General features: G+C 34.5%; 3 protein-coding genes and 1 long non-coding RNA gene across 4 annotated transcripts; 3 read left to right on the forward strand and 1 right to left on the reverse strand.

Moving 5' to 3' along the window:
- Nucleotides 1-202: 202 nt before the first annotated feature.
- LOC114421598 lies at nucleotides 203-3652 on the reverse strand. Its single transcript, XR_003668553.1, has 4 exons — nucleotides 3397-3652; nucleotides 3157-3277; nucleotides 1783-3048; nucleotides 203-1706 (listed from the first exon to the last, which is right to left on the reverse strand). It is a non-coding gene; the product is annotated as an uncharacterized LOC114421598 (long non-coding RNA).
- A 2803-nt stretch (nucleotides 3653-6455) lies between these two features.
- Nucleotides 6456-9855, forward strand: LOC114421599. The gene is made up of 2 exons (XM_028387610.1): nucleotides 6456-7566; nucleotides 8430-9855. Exons 1-2 carry the CDS (start codon nucleotides 6844-6846, stop codon nucleotides 9735-9737), a joined length of 2031 nt encoding a protein of 676 aa, XP_028243411.1. The 5' UTR covers nucleotides 6456-6843; the 3' UTR covers nucleotides 9738-9855.
- Nucleotides 9856-11874: 2019 nt separating this feature from the next.
- LOC114422616 (lysine histidine transporter-like 2) lies at nucleotides 11875-14078 on the forward strand. The gene is made up of 7 exons (XM_028389066.1): nucleotides 11875-12046; nucleotides 12163-12546; nucleotides 12655-13048; nucleotides 13436-13541; nucleotides 13644-13735; nucleotides 13830-13898; nucleotides 13980-14078. The coding sequence occupies exons 1-7, from the start codon at nucleotides 11994-11996 to the stop codon at nucleotides 14076-14078; spliced, it is 1197 nt and encodes a 398-aa protein (XP_028244867.1). The 5' UTR covers nucleotides 11875-11993.
- A 5370-nt stretch (nucleotides 14079-19448) lies between these two features.
- On the forward strand, nucleotides 19449-22305 carry LOC114421600 (probable zinc transporter protein DDB_G0291141). The gene has a single exon (XM_028387611.1). It carries the CDS (start codon nucleotides 19536-19538, stop codon nucleotides 21990-21992), a length of 2457 nt encoding a protein of 818 aa, XP_028243412.1. The 5' UTR covers nucleotides 19449-19535; the 3' UTR covers nucleotides 21993-22305.
- The last annotated feature ends 486 nt before the right edge of the window (nucleotides 22306-22791 follow it).

Below are 22791 nucleotides of genomic sequence, written 5' to 3' on the forward strand. Positions count from 1 at the left end.
TATATATGGGGGGAAAACTGTGCATTTGTTCACGAATTCTTTGTGCAAAAAGATGCATTCAAGGGGTAGGAGATTTCTGATATGCCAAATGCAAACTTTACATACAAAAGACATTTAACTATTTAAGATATTCCAAATCCAAACTTTAACTAAAAGAGACAATTACAGCACTGCAAGTGCAATACCAAGTTATCTAATCACATCACCAAAAGAAAGAGCACCTGCAATGTGCATGTGCATGTGCATTTACAGCAACTGAAACAAAACCATCCTCTGGTGCATTTACATATTGAAAACACACCAAATAAAAAAACCAAGTTCTCTAATCACACCACCAATATAGAAATGGCACCAACTGTGCCCATGTACATAATGAAATCAAACCAAATTGCAAAAAAATAAATGTCTTTGAAATAACTTGAAATGTTGTAGTCTTCAACCATTGCTTGCAGTTTGCACTTGTAGGTGTTAACACAGGTGTTTCCAATAAAGACCCCTTGATGATCACAATTTTTTGGCAGATTTGTTGTCCTTCGTCTTTTCATTGATTCAAACTCTCTCTTCAATATGAGAAGCCTAACAGATTTGACCTTATTATTGCTGTCAAATCCATTTTGGATCTTGTCCCACATCTATTTAGGTGTTTCCAAGTCTTTGATTTTGGTGAAAATATGATTTCCAAGTCCTGAATGCAAGCAAGTGATAGTTTTATCCTTCTTTAGCTTCTGTTTGTCATAATCATTCATCTAACTCTAAGCAATAGTAGGATTTTCTCTCAATGGTAGTGGATCAACAACAGGGATTACAACGTTGCATAAGCTTTGAGATCTTAAGGGAAAAAAAACTTTATCTTCACAACTCAAATGTGATAGTTTTCACAATTAAACATTAGAGGATGAAGAATTGTCTGAAGTGAACATATTTTCACCACAACTGCCTGGAAATTGGATCACTTAGTAGTGTTTGCACTAAACCTCACTGTGTTTAGCGCTCAATCAAAAATTTGCCTCACTGACCATAAGAAATAAACTATGAAACCACTGTTGGAAATATTTAGTAAAATAAAATATAGAAATATAGGAACTTGCAGATAAGATAGAGATTAAAATTGAATTTAATAATTGCTATTGAAATTCATAAAACGAGAATGCATATGTATAGGCACATTCAATTTGAAATTCCTAAAAGATATAATCTGCTATCAGATTTATTTGAAATTACATTAACTAATTGAGACAAAATATAAAAGATAAAATCTGCAACAAAACAAAAATTCTATCTGAATTTATTCGAAAATCAAATTTCAAATAAGGCAAAATCTCATATCTCTAACAAAATCATACAATTTTATAGTCATAAATCTTTGCATGTGCTAATTCTTGCATGACTCAATCTAGTATTATAATGATGAAGTTATTTATTTTTGCAGGCTTATTACATCACAATAACCATGGAATTAGCCAGAATGGTAGGGATTCGAAAGGCGCCAATCTTGCATCACTTCTCAGAATAAATGCTGGGGCTGCCACAATCCGCTGTTTCAATCAAGAGAAACTATTCTTGACCAAGGTTAAGGCTCTAATTGACGATCATTCTCAGGTAGCCTTTCACAATTTTGGCACCATGGAATGGTTGTCTGTCCGAATCAAATTCCTCTTCAATTTGATCTGCCTAACTAATTCAGTAAGATGACACTTGCTGAGAACCTGAAAAGAGTAGTTCTTTCAGTAATAAGATAAACATTGGTATTTTTAAGAAAGTGTTGTGACTACTAATGCTAACCTCCCAAAGTTCTTGATCTGCATGGTGTTCCAGAGGATCCAAGTTAGTCCTTACAGTACCTAGAAACAAGGTTATACCAAGCTTACATCTCAAAACTTGCAGACCAATCTTGGAAATATCAACACCATCAATAAGTATACATCGTTCATAAGGGTCCACCACTTGAAAGAGGGCTTGCACCAGCGTAGATTTTCCATTCCCTGTCCTGTCTACTATACCAATTTTCTTTTGTCCTGGGAAGATACAAGTGACACCTTTGAGGACCATAGGAGCAGCAGGGTCATTCTGTATATGAAGGTTATGAAGTTCAACTTTTCCCTCCTTTGGCCACTCTGGTTCAGGCCTGCAATCTTGAATGGTAGACCTTGGCAAAGTAACGAAGATGGCACAAGAACAAAATACAAGACCATATTGAAGAGGAAATTGATTCGGACAGAAAACCATTCCAAGGTGCCAAAATTGTAAAAGGCCACCTGAGAATAATCATCAATTAGAGCCTTGACTTTGATCAAGAATAGTTGCTCTTGATTGAAACAGTGGATTGTGGAAGCCCCAACAATTGATTCTGAGAAGTGTTGCAAGATTGGTGCCTTTCAAATCCCTGCCATTCTGGCTAATTCCCTGGCTGTTGTGAGGTAATAAGCCTGAAAAAATAAATAACTTCATCACTAGAATACTAGATTGAGTCATGCAGAGATTTATGACAAGATGAGGCTTCATCATGACATGAGCTGACCCTATCATCTTTTCAGTTCATTATGATAAGATTTTGACAGATATTGGTCCCATAACCTTCAAAACTGCCAGAAACGACTAATAACTACGCCAAAACCAAACGTGAATCCATTCCATTTGAAATGCAAAATTACGCCAACCCTGTAAAGTCATAAAGAAGCACAGAACAGTATTGTATTCAGAAACCCTCCCCACTCCCACTAGTCCGATGGCAAGCCAAAAACTATTTCTTTTTTACATGAGAATTGAGATGCTGTCCAGGTAGCTTACAGCCTTACATGTTTATCTCTACTCTCTAGAGTAGATAAGCTAAATGGTTCTCTCAACAAGACCAGAGGGATCAAACTATTATTGATCAAAATATGAAAATGACATCATAGTAAAAGAAATTACATTGCATGTAATATGACTATAGGCTGCAACCAACCCCTACCAGACTACCACCCCAACCAAAGAAGATAACGACACACCTGAGCCAACAAATAATTACCTCTTTCTGGAGTAACAGTTGTTCCATCTCATTTTTCTCTCCTATCAACAAATCAACCAAATAATTTAACAAATAATAATTCAAACTTCCATAATCATATATTAATAACAATGATAAAAATATTAAAATGATAGAATATGTAAACTAACCTCTTCATCTGTCGAATGTCCATGTCCACGTGTCCCCAGTGTTCCAGTTGGGTAAACTTCTAAAACCTTGAGAGTTCAGACTCAACTTCTGTCAGTTCTGTGTTCCCATCCTTTTAGATACCTAAATCAAACACAAGTTCAACTATGTTATAATCTGATAAGAGAAAAACACAAGTTCATTGATTAGAAAATTTGTAGCAGTAAGATCGTGCATCTATGACGTCACAAGCAAATGCCTACCATAAAATACGGAATTGCGGAAACCTTTTGTTTTCCCTCACTCTGATCCTCTTTGAATAGAACAAGCCACGGACACAGAGTCCAAACTCATATCAAGAATGCTAAATTGCCACACTTGCTTTTGTCTAACTCACTCATTTACTCAGTTGAACCTTATAAAGAAGAAATCAAAAAGCAGAATCTGCAAAATGTTAATGGCGTATTCAATGATTGAATATAACGTTGTATAAAGATGGCACAGGCACTGGTTTCTGACACATATAATAAGCCATTGACTATATTTGCGGCTCACGTCATGGACGGGACGATACAATGATTCAAGCAGTTATTTTCACAACTATATCCATACCAATTTTTTTTTTTTTTAGGGGATATCATACCAATTAATCATCTCCATTTTGAGGCATAATTGTCTTTTTATTATGAAAAAAATATTGAAATGTAATACATATACAATAATTTATATAATAATAAATTTTTACAACATTTCATTTTGTCTATCTCTCCTTAATGATTATGACATGTAATAAATAATAAATAATTATGGGAGATAGACAAAAAAAATTGTTATTATACAAATTGTTGTACATATAATATTTCTCAAAAATATATTTTATAATATATCAGCAGATTTTAATGGACTGTTTTCTATATAAAAAAATACATTTCTGTATAAAACATCTAAACATTTTAATAGTGTTTTCTTTTACTTTTAATTAGTGTCTCGTTAATAATTAACTCCTCTAACTTTGGCCACCTTTTATTTTTGAAGCGCTAGCCAACTTTCATTTTCCCCATTGTCTCTGTCACTGTATCTCATTATTGAAACCATTGAGTTACAACTTTTCACTGTTTGCACTAGCAAGAATGGTGTGTAGACAGTACTGTACACAACCAAATCTATTATATACTACCGTAATAAAAATAAAAATAAAAATAAAAATAAAAACCTATTATATACACTAGAATGGTATACAATGGCAGTCCTTGCATATGTCAATAAATCAATTATATAACTGTTATATTGTTAGGTATCTTTATCGTTATAGTGAGTTTTTTTGTCTATAATGAAAAATATTTTTGTATAATATGTATCAGCAGATTTTAAACTTCTTATTTTCCCCGTTGTCTCTGACTATTGGTGTATCTCGTTGTTGCATTGAAATCGTCAATGAGTTACACTGTCATGCTATCTTTCCAAATTCTTTTTCTTATTTATATTCATCTAACAAAACAAAATGTCACTATTTATTTTAAATTAATTTATATATATTAACTTTTTTACGGTTTGAAAACCAATAGAATCAATTAAAATACAGTATGTAAAAAAGAATAGAATAAATTCTATTGACTAGCACGAAAACCTATTGCCTCAAAACTAACCATCACAACAAATTAAAATCGAAACAGTTATCAAAATTTAAGGAAATTATAGAAACATAAGTATTGAACCTCACGTCACCTGCCTATTGGCTAACAACAAAAGACTTTGACAAAACAGGCCAGGACAACAAACATCAAAAGCAATAAAGCCTCAATTATTAGGAACAAACAAGCCTGGAAATAATGTATTCAATGTCTTCCTCTTGTAATTACTGCACTTCTTGTTTTTTTTTTTTGATAAAAAAAATGTAATCAAATGTCTTAATAATAAAAGAAGTAAAAGATTATTCATTAGTTAGTAGTACAATGAAGAGTAGTAAAACCTTTTGTAGTCGCAAGCGACATTCTACGGGTCTGCTGCGTTTCTTCCGTTTTCATCGAGTTTGAGAGAATATAATCAGTGTGGGCCGTCTTCTTTATCTTTTGTGTCATTCAATCCCAAGGAGAATGTCCATAATGCAGGCCAACCTATAGTAATTGGTTTAGACGCACCAAAGGAAAAAAAAAAGAGTAATTAACTAATATACGTAGAACTTTATTTCTTTAAATTATATCAATAGTTTAAACAAACAAGGTAATCGTATTTAAATATTGACCATCATAAGAAATCTTCAAGGTTCAGGATACTAATTTTGTGAGCAGAACAAAAAAAAAAGATAGAGAACTTTATCTCTTTTGTAATAAATTTCTCTTAATTTGTACAAGATCGCATAAAGATTTTCTTCCGCTAAATTCATATGCAATTTAACTTGTAACAAAAAAGTATGTAATTTAACAACTTTTTAAATCGAATTTGCTTTACTCCTCTAATATTTATACAATATTTTTCTAACTAGCAAGTGTATTAGACGAACAGTCAATAAATATTTTTCAGTAAAAAAAAAAGTATATTTTACAGGAGGCAGTACATGCTAAATGCCATCTCTTTGGCATGTATAAGTCATGCCATTTGAGTCTAAGATGGGTACGTACCAAGAAAGGGCAACCATATCAATGATATCATTACATAAACAGTAAGATGTGCATAATTATAAATGTCACAATTATATGCTAAATGTCATAATTATTAAACATTATTGTTGTTATCTTTTTTAATACGACATGCATGCATTCCATTTAGCATATACACAGACAAAATGGTTAAAGTCCCTTTCTTTGTTCCCTCCCATCTTTCCCAAACAAGCCTCAAGGCGTAAAACTCACGTTATTATGTCCCTAGCGGCATCTCTATTTCTGGTGTGCAAAACTCACGCTCCAAATGTTGAACACCACAAAACTTAATAATGGCTACCAAATTTCAGAGCATGCCGATAAATTTTGATGTCCAAGTCTTGAAAATCAATTATGTACGGAAGGCAAAATTGCGCCGCCTTAATTAAAACGAAGAAGTAACAACAACAAAATTTGTGCCCCCTCTAAATCTCATTTTAATGTGCCCAGCTAAACGTGTGCTCCATGTCCCACTACAAATGATGACACGATCCTTGAAATTTCCCAAGTGAATATGAAAGCAACCTCCAGCATTGTGGGGTCTACGGAATTTTCAATAATTTTAATAAAAATATCATCTTTGGCTGTGATCTCACGCATCAGAGAATCTCAATCATTCTAAGCCTTCTTTTTAACTTTTCCTAAGTGCGTGGCCTCCCTCACAAATCCTATCTAGTGGCCATTTTCCTTTTGTCATCTAACACATTGCCATAACAGTTTATAGTTGTTGCTATCTCTTTTTCTTCCCTTGAGCGTTTTGCTTTGCCACCCTTCAGCCAGAACACTGTTTAAGTTCATGTCATGTTGGCCAACTTCGGATTCCAACTTTTGTTTCCTTGTACTTCACTGTTTACTAGGTTAATTAATCTCACTTCCTAGAATTTTCATTTTTCAACAACTTTTAGTCCAAGAGAATAAGCATATATTCTGTTAGTGGTGTGTGCTTTCACTTTTTGCTTTTATGACGGGTCTGATAGGCATCTTTTCACTGCTGTTTTGCAACTAGAATTGAACAAAGTGGTAGTGAGTGTCCTTTGTTGTAAAAGGGTCATCTCTAAAAGTACTACTACTACTATGCCTCCTTCACAATTCCCTCTTCGTTGGGAGAGCACAGGAGACCGATGGTGGTATGCATCTCCAATTGATTATGCTGCTGCAAATGGCCTCTATGATCTGGTCACTGAGCTTCTCCACCTTGACACCAACCTCCTCATTAAGCTCACTTCCCTTCGTCGAATTCGCCGCCTAGAAGCCGTGTGGGACAACGAGTCCAAGTTTGAGGATGTTGCCAGGTGCCGGTCCAAGGTTGCAAGGAATCTTATGATTGAGTGTGAGACAGGAAGAGGGCATAAGCATAACTCTCTCATCCTTGCAGGCTATGGTGGATGGCTTCTCTACACTGCTGCTTCGGCCGGGGATGTGGACTTTGTTCTTGAGTTGTTGGGGAGAGACCCTCTTTTGGTGTTTGGTGAGGGAGAGTATGGTGTCACTGATATGTTTTATGCTGCAGCCAGGGGAAAGAACTGTGAGGTCTTTAAGCTGCTGCTTCGTTCTGCTCTTTCAAGAAAGGAGTGCCTTGGTGGAAGTGAAGCAGAATTGGAAGAGAAGTTGGATGAGGGTTCTAAGGTTTTCAAGAGGGATGTGATGAATAGGGCCATCCATGCTGCTGCCAGGGGAGGGAATTGGGAAATACTGAAGCAGATTCTAGCAAGTGTTTCTGTTTCTCAGGTTTTGTCTTATAGAGATTCACAAGGATGTACTGTCTTGCATGCAGCAGCTGCAAGAGGCCAAGTTGAGGTGAGGCTCATTACTTAAGAGTGTGTTGGTTTTATGTAAATTCCACTTTCCAAGGCACATTTGAACTCCAATTCCACTCTTATGGATCATTGGCATTCAACATGAGTAAGAGCATGTTTGGAAATCCATTACTAAATTACATTTGAGGTAAAAGTAATTTTGCCGATGGACCGGGACCCTTGTTTTTGCATTCATTTTGCTTTTGTCTGTTGGATTTGCACTGGAACACGTGTCACAACATTTCCAACACCAAATCAAGCATGCACTAAATGGAAGTTCAAACACAACCCTTAGTAATTGGTGCATTTTTGGTTTAGGTGAAGATGTCCCAAATTATGATTTGGGCGAAAGTATCTTTTGCCTAAATCATGGTTTGGAGATTCTCAAAGAAAAACCAAAACACACTTTGAATGTGCTAGTAGAAAATTCGGAAGCCCTACTTGTTTAATGGTATTGTTATACTTAGAAGTCCTAAGGACAGAGATATTAGATCCTTAATAAATTATGGAAAAGCCTGGTTTATTTGGCCAGGGAGGCTTAATAACTACATAAGTAGAGTATGAAAAATGTTTATAGATACTACAGAACATCTAGTTCGTTCAATTATCAAGATTCACAATAGGTCAGGCTCCTCAAAGTTGTGAAATATAAAATATTTAGTGAACTGTTCAGATGGTACTACACACAATTGTGTGAATTCCTCTTTCAGTGATTCTCAATGCTTTATTCCAATCAGAGTTAAATGTTAAATATTTCTGGGGGCAGTTGATGCTACAAATGTTTTGTATGTCCAAACTTTTTGCATCTTCTTCACGGTCAATAAATTATTGTTACTTATTTTCATTATTTTAATGATGATGTAGGTGGTGAGAAATCTAATTGAATCCTATGATATCATCAACTCAGCTAATGCTCAAGGCAATACAGCATTACATGTGGCCTCTTACAGAGGTTACTTACCCGTGGTAGAGATTCTGATTGGAGCATCTCACTCGTTAGCAACGTTAACCAATCACTATGGAGATACTTTTCTTCACATGGCAGTGGTTGGTTTCAGAAGCCCTGGTTTCTGTAGACTGGACAAGCACACTGAGCTCATGAAGCAACTGACAAGTGAAAAAATTGTGAAAATGAAGGATATCATCAATGTCAGGAACAATGATGGAAGAACAGCTCTTCATGTTGCTGTGGTTCATAATATCCAATTTGATGTAGTGGAATTACTGATGTCTGTTCCATCAATTGATTTGAACATTTGCGATGCTGATGGGATGACACCTTTGGATCATCTTAGACAAAAATCACGATCAGTGTCTTCTGAAATCTTAATCAAGCAATTAATTTCAGCTGGAAGGATCTCTAATTATCAGGACTATGTGACAAGAAATGCCCTTGTTAAGCATCTTAGGACTCATGGTATTGGAGGCAGTCCTGGAACATCATTTAGAATACCAGATTCTGAGATATTGTTGTACACAGGCATTGAGAATTCATGTGATGACAATTATGATCAGGCAAGTGTAGAATCAAATTCATGGTCAAGTGAAATAAACAATTATGACTCGGCCAATTCGCCATGTAACAGCAAGTCTAGTTCTGTCAATTATGGGGCAAGGCACCTAAAGTTTCTGCTCCAAAGTTCTAGAAGAAGAGACACAAAAGAGGCAGCCTCAGATTTAGAAGATGATGTTTCTGTGAATTCTTTCAGCTCAAGGAACAACTTGGAAGACTTTCCAATTCCATTGAGGCAAAGATACTCAAAAATGTGTTCTCTTCCAAACAACAAAAGAACACTATCTATAAGGACTTATCTTCCAAGTCCTACAGCCAAAAAATATTTTCATGCAGGTCTAACGCAAGGCGTGATTAAGGTAAAGCCACAAGTGCCTCTACCTGTTCATTCAACATCTAATCTTTTTCAAAAACTATCTATCTCTTCTAATTCTACGAATAATAAGCAAAAACGTGTTGATATAATGGGACCCTCTTGCTCCAATCGACCAATGGATGGGGGTGGCACCCTACAGTTGAACTTTAAGCAGGGCACTTTCAATAGGAGATTGATGAACCGGTACTTTTCTTTTGGAGCACATGGCCAGGCTTTGGAAGATGCAAATAGCTGCACAATGTCAAATTGCAGTTCTAAGCATTTTAGTTCTTTAGTTGCATAAATGTTAAATAGGAGCTTCGAAAAAGTTTGGTTGATCACGTTTCAAAAGTTCATGTAGAATATGAAACAATAATAATTAATATTAATAATACTGATAATATATGTTCGGCGCTCAACTATACTTTGAAAGTCAACCGCCAAGTCCAAATTCGACTAGTAATGTTAGCCAATGCTTCTTAAGCTTTTATTGTCAGAATTTACCACTCAGCATGTAGTTGGTAAGTGTTTTTTGAAAATTCTCTAATAGTCTGATTTCTATCAAAAAGTTGTAAAAAAATTTTAAAAAAATAAAATTTAAAATAAACTCAACAAACTTGCATGTGTCTACCCTACCAAGTGTCATTTTCAAGCATAGTTCTCATGGTTGAGACTTTGGACCACACTATAAACCATATTAGAAATGCTTGCTACAATATCCGTAGCAGATGAAATCTTTTGGCAAAGACTAATAAGGTTTGAGGGAATGCAACTCAACCGCTGATATGTTTGGAGTAATAAGATTGATGTAGTGGTAAAAGGAGAATGTAGGGAATGGAGAAGATAAGGAGAGAAATATGGTGGATTTGATTTTCTGCTAATAAAAAGAAACTAACAATTAATAATTATATTTGTCAATAAAAAAAAAAAAAAAACTGCTGACATGGGGTGGGTATGAGAACTTTTGAGTTCTCTCCAGGGTTACTTTCTGTGTATCTTCAACCTGACATGGCAGCTACTGTATATCTAAGACTATAAGATAGTGCTTGTGATTTTGGGCATTTGGCCCATTCGGATAACAATTCTTTTTATTAAATTAGAAGTAATTAATAAAATTATAATTGTTAATTTAATTAATAATTATAAACAAACTTAAAAAATATGTTATAAGATTTTTTATATAAGTTTTATTTTTTGTTTTATAGATAAAAATATATTTTGATAAGTATAGTTTTAATTTCTAAGTTAATTTTAAATTTATACCATTTTACTTTAAAGATTAAAAATTAAAATAAAGTATAAATAATTTAACAATTCAAATAATAATACTAGTAATATTTTTGTTAAGAAAATAAAAAATATTAAATATTATAGATAAAATATAAAATAAAAATAACAAATTATGAAGTGAGTGTATGTTAAAACTTAAAAATAATCTTATAAATTAATTAAAAAATTATAGACTAAAAAAATAACAAAACATGTATCATCTTCTATTATTAGATAGAAAAACAGCACAGAGCAAGATTATAGACCAGAATAGGTAAAATGCACTGCAAGCTCTGGCTAGCAAGAGAGGAATGGAAGGAGAGAAGAAATGGAAAAAAAAAGACTCAACGCAAATCTTATGCTTAGGGTGTATAAGTGAAATCGAGAGAAAGGGGAAGATATTTTCTCACTTGGAAGAAAAAATGACATTTTCAAATGTTAAGATTTCACTATTGATTCTCTTTAACATTCAAATGTTATTATAACTTCTCGTTTTATTAACGGTATTTAATAAAGGACTAAGATCTCTTCTGGTAAAATTTATTTGGAGAGGATATAATAAATACAAGAAAAAAGAGACATTAATCGATATAATAAATGATGTAACAATAAAAATGTAAAAAAAAAAGAGAGAGAGAGAGATTTAAAAAAAGAAGAAGATGAGAAAAAGGTGAAAGAGAAGTTGGATATACAACAATAATAACTCAGATTTGTTAAATCGCCTATATTATCCATCATGTCACAAAAGACAAATTCCTTTTATCCAATAAATAAATGAAAATTGTGTAATGTTTGTGTGAATTTATGGAGTATGAAAGTGTTCTACAAAGAGGCAACTCCTAATTAATAGAAGAACAGAAACAACACACGTGCTGATAATAAAAAAAAACATGAAAAATGCTCATAACTCGGAACTCTGACACTACAAATCGAAATGCATGTTTGAATGAGTAATATATTTAACGAGAAACTAGCTAGCAGAAGTAGATCCACCAAACATGCTAGATTTATAGTTATGTTTCAACTACCATGTACTTTACGGATTTTATGGGAAATGCGGGTTTAAATGTGTAAGACCCAGTTGTCCCAATTACAACTTACGCACATCAAACTAGTGCAAGACCTTTGAAGTACGTGGTTGGTTGGGTAGAAAGTAGAAGAAGTGAGCAAGATGGAAACTGAAACTGAAAATGCTAATGATGCTGATATAAAGGCCATTAATGATTGGCTTCCTGTCACTGCCTCCCGAAATGCCAAATGGTGGTACTCTGCCTTCCACAACATCACTGCCATGGTTGGTGCTGGTGTCCTCACCCTTCCTTATGCCATGTCTATGATGGGCTGGTACCTACATCCTCTTAAACTTTAAACTATGATTGTAACTTGTACCTAGTCACACTTTGAAAAATTGATGCTTTATATATGATATCAAATTAGCAACAATTGTGATGCATTAACAGGGGTCCGGGGACAGTTATACTGCTCTTGTCATGGATGATCACGTTGTTTACCCTATGGCAAATGGTTGAGATGCACGAAATGGTACCTGGTGTGAGATTCGATAGGTATCATGAATTGGGGCAGCATGCCTTTGGAGAGAAGTTGGGTCTCTACATTGTGATTCCTCAACAACTACTTGTTCAGGTTGGCACATGCATTGTATATATGGTCACAGGAGGAACATCGCTAAAGAAGTTTCATGACACGGTTTGCCCCTCGTGTCAAAACATTAGGACCTCCTATTGGATTGCTATCTTTGGTTTTGTAAACTTCGTCCTCTCTTTGTGCCCCAACTTCAACTCTATTTCTGCTGTCTCTTTTGCCGCAGCAGTCATGTCTATCGCGTAATCTAACTCCTCTCTACCCTTCAATTTTATGTTTATGCATGTTGTTGTTTTTGGGTGTACTAATTTGATCCTTTTGAAAATTCCTTACTATAATATTATGCATAGTTACTCAACCATTGCTTGGGTGGCTTCCATTGGCAAGGGAAAACTACCAGATGTGGACTATGGCTACAAAGCCCACAGCACTGCCGATGGTGTATTCAACTTCATGTTGGCCTTGGGAGAGGTGGCATTCTCCTATGCAGGTCACAATGTGGTTTTGGAAATCCAAGCAACAATACCTTCTACTCCTGAGAAACCTTCCAAGAAAGCCATGTGGAAAGGAGTTATATTTGCCTATTTAGGAGTCGCCTTTTGCTATCTCCCTGTGGCCTTCATTGGATATTATATATTTGGCAACTCTGTCCAGGATAATATCCTCATCACACTAGAAAAACCAACTTGGCTCATTGCTGCAGCCAACATGTTTGTTATTGTCCATGTTATTGGAGGCTATCAGGTCAATTTCAATTTTTTTAATAAAAAACAAGAGTTTGATTGTTCATTTTGTTTCTATGTTGCAACCACTTTCCCTTTAATTCATGTGGTTTAAAACATCTTATTTTGATTTTTTATATTATGAAAGGTCATTTGAAATGAATCTGGATTAAATGGTTATGTCACTTCATTTTAAATAGTGTTTAGTCAATATTTAACTAAAATGACCAAGAGGTAAAAGAAATTGTAATTATATGTATAAAAAATAAGATGTTTTAAATTATAAGTACTAAAAGAAAATAATTGTTGTAGCTATGTAACCAAAGGTAATTAAACTTTATAAAAAAATGTTACATTGTTATGTTATTGTGGTTTTTTATATCTCATTATTATAAGTTGCCAAAAATAGGTATTCTCAATGCCGGTGTTTGACATCATCGAAACCTTTTTGGTGAAGCATTTAAAGTTTTCTCCTTGTTTTACACTCCGCTTTGTTGCTCGCACTGTATTTGTAGGTACGTGATAGTTATGAACTTTGTCTTTAGTTTTGAGTTATTAATTATAAATAAATAAATAAATAAATAGATAGACATTGTATAACTGTCCTTTTATTTCAGCAATGTCAATGTTAATTGCCATATGCATCCCGTTCTTCGGTTCTCTTCTTGGATTTCTAGGAGGATTTGCCTTTGCCCCAACATCATACTTTGTAAGTATAAACAAGACATTTTTTATTTATTTATTTTTTCTTTTTAATTACCAAGCAAAGTTGCTCAATTAGTCATATATTATTTTTATTGCAGCTACCCTGTATCATCTGGCTTAAACTCTACAAACCAAAGAGATTTAGTTTGTCTTGGATAGTCAATTGGGTACGTTAACTGAGGTTTTGAAAATTCCTTCTCGTGTCTAGTAATTTTTTTAGACTAACTTATTTTATTACTACATTGCAGACATGCATTGTGCTTGGGATGCTATTGATGATACTAGCTCCAATTGGTTCGTTGAGAAAAATCATTGTTTCAGCGGCGAATTACAAGTTCTTTTCGTGAATTGTTTAGAAGGCTATTTATTTGATGATAGTTTTAGTTAGCCTAGATTCTAGTAATTCTTCAATTGTCTCTTTTATCCATTTGCTGACCTTTAACTGTTAAAAGGTACTAAGATAATAATTCTATGATACTAAGATGGAGTAAAATAGAACATAAAATATAATTAGATGAAAACAAGAGTTAAATACATTCGGAAGTAGACTTGTCTTGCACATAATTCAATAGAGTTAGAAATTTCGACAAGCAAACTGAAAAATATCCCTTTTATTACAAATCCGCTTCAGTTTGAGGTTGAACAGGAATGTCAATTAGCATATATAACATTCAACTTCCCAGATGTCAGAGAGCCCTTAGCTGAAGTTACATAAGATTTTCCTGGCTTTTGATGCCTTGACAGAGGATGGGAATTTACAAAATTCAAAAGCTCTAGTTAGTAGAATATGAACAGAACCTTGATTAATGTCATCCAAGCCTCTCGAGTTTATCTATTCCACAAGTGTAACAAATGAAAAAGTATTACAAGGTTAAATCTCATATAGGCCACAAGAATCAAAAACAGTAACGAATCAGATATCAACAAAAATCCGATGAACATGTCATACGTTACTTAAACTAAAGAGAACTGTATTACGATTTCCATATCAATCATTCCTATCAATACCATCAAACCCTTGTGGAAACTGGACATTGAAAACATTAATAAGATGACATCTCCAAGTGAGTCCCCCTATTATAAGATTGCCATAAATATTAACAACCGGTAAATAATAACTTTTTAAAGGTAATTACTGGCAATTACAACATTGTCATTGTCGTTAAAATTAAAGCTCATTTTGCCGTAGTCAATGGAGATTAATACAAGTGTTCCAACAAATATAAGGTTCTCATAATTATCAAAGAAGAAATGAAATTAAAATAGTTATTACAAATAACCTATTTTTATAATTTTAAAAAGTTAGATATTATCATATTTACGATCGATATCCCTAAAAAATGACGGTTTCACGATAACCAAATAAAAAAATCCAAAATGTTTATCACTAACACCCTATTTTGAAGAAAATATTTAATTTAGTAATATAATTAAATTAAAAAATAAGAAAATTCGTGTTATTTTTATTTCTTACCTAAATTATTTAACATTTTCGTTGCATAAGTTATTTAATATTGCTAAGTCAATATAAATATGAATAATATATATAATTCCCACAGCTTAACAGGCTAGTCCAATTTGAAGTGTCAACACTCAACAGCGAGATGGAATTCCCAATCAAATGTGGGGCTACAGGCTATTTACGAGGAAACGTAGTACATTTTTTTTCTTTCCAAAAGTGACTTATTTATGAGATGATTAAATTGATTATTTTAGAATGAATTAATAAAATAGTCATATATATATATATATATATTATAGAGTATTGGTTAAAGAATCAAAGCTAAAAAAATGTATATAAAAAATATTATCAACACATCTACCAAAATTTTCTGATAAAAAAAAATCTACCAAAATCTTTCAACTTATGTTTTTGAATAAAATAATTATTTTTTGATTTCTTAGAGTATGTTTGGTTTGCATTTTTATTTTCTATTTTTATTTCTTGTTTTTATTTTCAAAATATTATAATTCTGAAAACATGTTCGATTTGATTTCTTAAAAATTAGTTTAGGTATTTCATCTATTCAATAAGAATGTATGCATGCTCTGGAAAATTAATTTAGACATTTCAACAAACACCTTATCAACAACAAAAACCTTATTAACCCTAGTCCACAAGGCTATGCCGTCACCACCCTCCACTGTGCTATCGAATCAACCCCTGTTCGCCAGCGTTACACCTCACCACCAAGCAATTGAGGACGCCACGAAACCTACCCAGAAGGAAACAAAATCATTGAAGCCCCAACATAACCACTAGCTAGACTAATTTAGGTTGCAATAGAGTTTTGGTGTGATAGGTGACGGTGCACAACATTTTGATAGTAGAGGTTAGGTCGCCGACGTTTGGGCTGATGATTGTGGAGGACAGGACGGTGCAATTAGTTTGGATTGTGGTTTGGTGTTTGGAGGTGTGGGTGGTGGCCGTTTAAGGCATTGATAATGGAGTTTGGAAGTAGGTGGTGGTGTGTTGTGGACTGGTGATGATTTCAGGAGATAAATGTTGAAGGAGAAGAAGGTAGAGGAAAGGTGGATTCAGAGTACTAGAGATGAGACTGCTAGCGAAATTGGTAATAATTACGACTCATGCGACCACGTTTTCCTTTTAAAGAAAACATTAAAAACGACAAATTCTTATTTTCAGTTTTCAGTCTTTTCTTGAAAACGTTTTCACTGAAAATATTTTCAAAATTTAAAACAAACACATTTTCAAATGCATTTTCTATTTTTACTGAAAATGAAAACAAAAAATGGACAAACCAAACACCCTTAATTATTGTCCCTATAACACCCTTTAACAAAATATAAATATATCAGAAAAATATTGTTAACATTTATCTTATATGTAAATAGATTATATATATATATATATTACATTTACATGTTTAATTCATTTTTATATATGTCTATCGTCTTATTAATTTAGTATTTTTAATAGAGAGAGAAATATGTTAAATTATTCCTTAAATGATCAATCGTATTTAAAGCTGTCTAACCTAATACGTAACTCGCAGAATAAATAAATTATGTCCCAAGTTTGAAAAAGGAAATCAAAACGTTAAACAAGTTAGAGCTTAGATTATTTTTTTTACAGGAAGCTTAGATTTTTTTTAAAGAAAAGTTCTTATTGTCAAAAATTTGGACAAATATAATATTTTCGTATTCATGCTATAAATATATTTGCCCTAAGAAAATTATCTCGTCTATTTTTTTACAGGAATTATCTGGTCTATTTTAAAATTTAATATATAGACCTTTAAATAAACTTTTGAATTCAATATTTAAGAAAACCATGTCTCTGATTAAAAAGAATAAGCATGAAATTTGATAAATATATCAAGGATAAAAAGAAAAAAATATAAAAAATTTAAAATTAAAAGTTAGTATTTTAAAAATATTACTTCATTTTAAAAACGCTAAAAACTATAAAAAAAAAAGTTACTAAAAAACTTGTTATCTAAAACTCAAATGATTTTTTTAACTAGTAAAAAAACTAAAAATTAATTAAAATATATTATCGAAAATAATCAAAAGGTGCAAAGCTCTAATTATTAAATTTTGTATTCAATAATTTGTTTTTTATCCGTTTACTGAATAATTAGTTAATCGATTACCAAACAGTTTTACTATATTAAAATGAGTTTTGGGTATCTTTCATGGTTTGCATTTGGTTTGGAATAGAAGTTTTCGTAATATTATTGTCACTTTGATACTAAGGCTACAACTTAATCTTTTAATTAACGGTTATTGTAAATTATTACAATATGTTTAAAGCCATCCATAATATTCATAATTACATGGTTCATGTTTTGTGTGTGAGACAAACCAAATTATGCGGATGTACTATCAGGCTATCGGCTATATGCGGATTGAATTAATCTTTGTCTAAGTCACGTGTATTTCATGTGATGCCTTTTTTTTATTTATTTACTTACAATGTATTAAGAGCTGACTTTGTCTGGTTCATCTCCTCCTTCTAAATTTTAACTCTACCAAAAAAAATTTGCCTGTATAAATTTTCCTAAGGGGAGCTTCTAGGCCTTTAATTTTAATAAAATTCCATTAAAAAAATGATTATCAATGCAAAGTTACATAAATTCTATGGCACAAGTTCTCAAATTAGTTTACCACGGATCTGACAAGTAAAAAACTAAAAATGCAAAACCCACTAATTCGAATGTAAATATAGTTGTTTCCAAAATGATTCGGCAAGCTTCAAATATATTGACTTAAAATTTGAAGCCATAAATGAGTAATAATTTTTTTTTGGAATCATTTAACTTGCCCTCAAATTTATTTCAACAGGTTCTTTTAGTGTTAGTTAATCGCTTTAGTATGTGATGTATTGATTGTTTCTTTAGGATCTGATCTCGTGTTACAAGTATGATGTTGGTTTGCACGTTCAAAATTTAAAATATTTATCGTATTGTGTAACTATAATTAAATGCTTATTTATTAATTAGGAAATGTCTACTCCTATGTTATTAAGTATTGTGTCATTAATTTTAGTATAAAAAAAAAGTATATTGTGTCATGAATATGCAAAAGTTGAATTGTTATCCTTCAAGTAAAATTGGATGAATGATAAAGTTATAAGAGACGGGGGCTTAAAACCAGAGTTTGTCAATAAGGTTGACAAATTGATTAACAAGTTAAACAACAATAGTATTTTATTAATGAAGGAGGAATTTAGTGTCATTGTATGAAGTGCATGGAGACGGGTGAAACTCCACTTATAAATATGGCTTTAAACCATATTAATTGTTTTGGACCAGAGAAATTGTTCCATATATTGACTTAGGGGGGAATTCAAGTACTACTAGAGGTAAACGAGGATAATTTTATGTTGTTGCAACTTATGATCAAAAACACGTTTTGATCTAGTGTTATTGATAATGGTAAATTTAATTAAGAGAATAAACCTAATAAATAAGCTCATTATAATGATTTGTTAACGGATGCAAATCATGAGTTTCTTAAGTAATAATGTAAGTTTAATCTTAAATCTTGACTATAGATTATATGATCCAAATTTATTTATTTCACTTTTCTCTGCTTCCTCTATCAGCCATTGTCCAACATACGCAGATTAATCACAATTCAAGTGTAGTATTTACATTCTCTTAAAAAAAAAGTACACTATTTACATTACTTCTAATATAACAATTTGTAAAACCCAATAAGACTTTGTAAAAAAAAAAAACGCAATAATCCTGTGTAACATTCTAAATTGCCAGTAACACGACAATAACCAAACAAGGGTTTAGTGACTAAAGCGATTCTTTATCTTAGTGAGTCCTTGAGAAACCTCAAATTTGGTTTTGTTTGGGGTTTGTGCGAAGTTGGATCCAACGTAAAAATTGGACTCAGAATCTGTTTAAGGTCTGTCTCATCTGACAGTGGAAAGGATTATTGGGATTTCATATACACTTGTAATGACACCGCCTCGGAGAAGGAAATAGAGAAAGGGATATGTGTCCAGTTCTCCGATCCATCTAATCTTAATTCCCTACCAAAAATGACACATTGTAATAAATTTCAGGATGAAAAATAGATCATTTTTTTTTCAAGAATTAAAACCAAATTTTGGTTTAGTTACGGAAACTAAAAAAATATTTTAGCAAAAAAGAATATAATTATACTAGTTTTTAGTTTTTTTTTTTAAATAAAAAAAACTATATAAATATAATTTTATTCCTTATTTTGTTGGTTGTGCATAAAGCAACACTTGAGTGAGTTACACCTTGCAATATCCCCTCTTTTGCCCGTAGACTCGCAGTCCACCCTACCCCGCCGCCACCATGGCCGATAACGATCACTCCCACTCCCACCCTCACCACCACCACCACCACCACCACCACCGTCCTCATCGCCTCTCAGTGCCTCCGCGCAGCACCACATTCGGCGGCACTCCGGGAACCCAGCCCGCCTTCTGGTACTCCTCAAGCACAACCCCAACCCCAACCCCAACCCCCTCCAAAACCCGCCGTTCATTCTCCTTCCCGAAATCGAAATCGAAATCGAGATCCTCAGTCTTCCTCCTCCTCTTCTTCTCCCTCCGCTCCCTCTACTCCCTCCTTCCCTTCCTCCGCTCCTCTCCTTCCTTCTCCCTCTTCCCCTTCTCCTTCCTAGTCTCCCTCCTCTCCTTCTCCCTCACCCTCTCCTTCTCCCTCTTCTCTTCTTCCTCCACCTCCTCCAAAGACCCCTTTCTCCACCACAAACCCAAACACCCTCTTCTCTCACCATCCCTCACACCCTTCCAGCAGAGAATCTTGGTCACCAAATCAATCCTCCTTGCCCTCGTCTTCCTCCTCCGCTTCCAGGCCCTCCGCTACTGCGGCACCGCCTCCATGATCCTCGCCGAGTTAATGGGCTCCATCGCTGCCCGGCCCAGAAACCCTTACAGGCACAACCTCCGCGGCTTCCTCTCCCTCTCCCTCGGCCTCCTCCTGCTCTCCTTCGGCTGGGACCGGATCGAATGCTTCCCGTTCTCTCCCGCTTGCCTCACCCGCCGGATTTGGCCCTTGATCCTCCCTTTCGCCTCCGGCTTTCTCGCCCACTACCGGCTCGTGGACTCCGGGACTACTCTCAAACAGCTCGGCCGCAAACGGGTTCGGTTAATTACTCTCCTTTTCACTACTGTTATTCTATTTGTTCCCGCAGTTGTTAGTTTCTTCGTGTTTGAGACAGAAGAAGATAGTGTTGCCTTTGGGAATTTGGCGTGGCCATTGGTGAATACTGTTGTTTTCGGTGTGCTTTTGAGTGAGAGTTATAGTGGTGATGATAATGATGATGATGATAGTTTCGCGAGTTCGAGGGAGTTTCTGGTTACTTTTGTTTGCACTTTGGTGTTGGAGCTTTTTTATTTCCCTGAACTTTCCCTCTGGGGTTTGTTGCTTTGTGGTTTGTTGCTATATGTTGGTGTTAGAGACTTGGATCCTTTTCATTCTTCCAATGAAGGGGAGTTCTCGGGTGACATGATTATGAAGCCTATCAGACATGTTTTGAGCGAGAGGAAGTCGCGGAAGATTGCGCTTTTTCTTCTAATCAATGCTGGGTATATGGTTGTGGAGTTTGCTGCTGGGTTCATGAGCAATAGTCTTGGCCTGATATCGGATGCGTGCCACATGTTGTTTGATTGTGCTGCTTTGGCCATTGGGTTGTATGCATCGTATATATCTCGTTTGCCTGCAAATAATCACTATAACTATGGTAGAGGAAGATTTGAGGTTTTATCAGGGTATACTAATGCTGTGTTTCTGGTTCTTGTGGGAGCACTCATAGTGGTGGAGTCCTTTGAGAGGATATTGGATCCTCAGGAGATATCAACTAATAGCTTGTTGGTTGTCTCCATAGGAGGGCTTGTGGTCAATGTCATTGGCTTGATATTCTTTCATGAGGAGCATCATCATGCTCATGGCCATGTATTATCTGGATCATCATGCTCCCATTCGCACGCACACACGGAGTCGCATAGTCACCACACCCACCATGATCATGATCATGATCATCTGCATAGCCATGGTCACGAAACAACAATCCATGGAAGCAATCAAGAATATATATCAGTTTCAAGTGATTGCCGAGACGATTCATGCCCTGGTGATCATGGCCATCATCATAATCATAACCACTGTAGTCATGAGAGGAAGCATCATGGTGAGTGTCATGATCATGAAGACAAACACAGCATTCCGAGCTTTAAGCATCATGATGCTGCCGCCCACTGCCATGACCATGGTGAACATCATGATCAAACTGGGCACTCTTGTCATGAAGATGCTCCACTTGTTCGTAAAGAGCATGACCATCGCCATATTGATCACAATATGGAAGGGATATTTTTGCATGTTCTTGCTGACACCATGGGGAGTGTTGGTGTTGTTATATCTACCCTGTTGATTAAGTACAAGGGATGGCTTATTGCTGATCCTGCCTGCTCAATTTTTATTTCTATTTTAATTGTATCTTCTGTGATACCTTTGCTAAAAAATTCAGCAGAAGTTTTGCTCCAAAGAGTGCCAAGGGCGCATGAGCATGAGCTGAAGGATGCCTTAATTAATGTTTCGAAGATAAGGGGTGTTTATGGCATTCAAAAGTTTCATTCCTGGAACTTCACAAACACAGATGTAGTTGGTACGATGCATCTTCACGTGTCAACAGATACAGACAAGACATCCGCCAAGTCGCAGGTTTTGCATCTGTTACGTAATGCTGGAATCAAGGATGTAACCTTGCAGGTGGAATGTGTTGGATAATTTCTTTCAAAATAGTTTCATCTATGACTGTTGTTGCTAGTGAAGGTTGTCCAGAGATTACTGACATACACTGATTGGAACAGAAATTCAAATTTCCTTGTTATTGTCATACAGAATGCTTCATAATATTACCACATCAATATTTGTCTGTTTTAATTTGTGAAGGATGATGATTTTTTGTTTTGGACCTGTTTGTCAGGATCCCGCAAATAGCAAAGTTGTAACTTGTTTAGGATACAGTAATGTAAAGACACAAGCATAGCTTGTAGATTAATAACTTAAACAACTTTTAATGTTACGCATTTTTACCCTCTACCGTCTTTTTAACTTCTTTTTTTTAACAATTCTTAACTTTGCTATGAATTTAAATATAACTTAAACAACTATTAATGTTATACATCAATGCCATCTTCCATTCAAACTCGGGTCCATCAAACCTCGCTAAAACTAAGCCATCTTTTGCCGCCTACACTTTGCAGTCAATTTTGCACAACTTGGAGAGGGAGCCATCCTTTGAAATCCACAAACCTCGCAGGTTCACCAAGCTACCAAGAGGGAGAGCCCGAAATTTTTGGTTTTTTATTTCCTTTACCTCTCTGCCTCCAAGACATCCAATCCTTAGCGGGTAGGTAATTAGGGTTTTTATTTCCCTTTCTTAGAGGAAAAATTGAATTTGATTGCACTCATGCATTCATGTTGCAACCCTTATTTATCAATTCAGGAATTTTATCACTTTGCACTCAGATGAATTCTATTAAAAGATGTGCGTTGTCTTTGATTTTTCCCTAGAATTTTCTTG

Source organism: Glycine soja, chromosome 8 (assembly GCF_004193775.1).
Source record: "Glycine soja cultivar W05 chromosome 8, ASM419377v2, whole genome shotgun sequence".
Lineage (NCBI taxonomy): Eukaryota > Viridiplantae > Streptophyta > Magnoliopsida > Fabales > Fabaceae > Glycine > Glycine soja.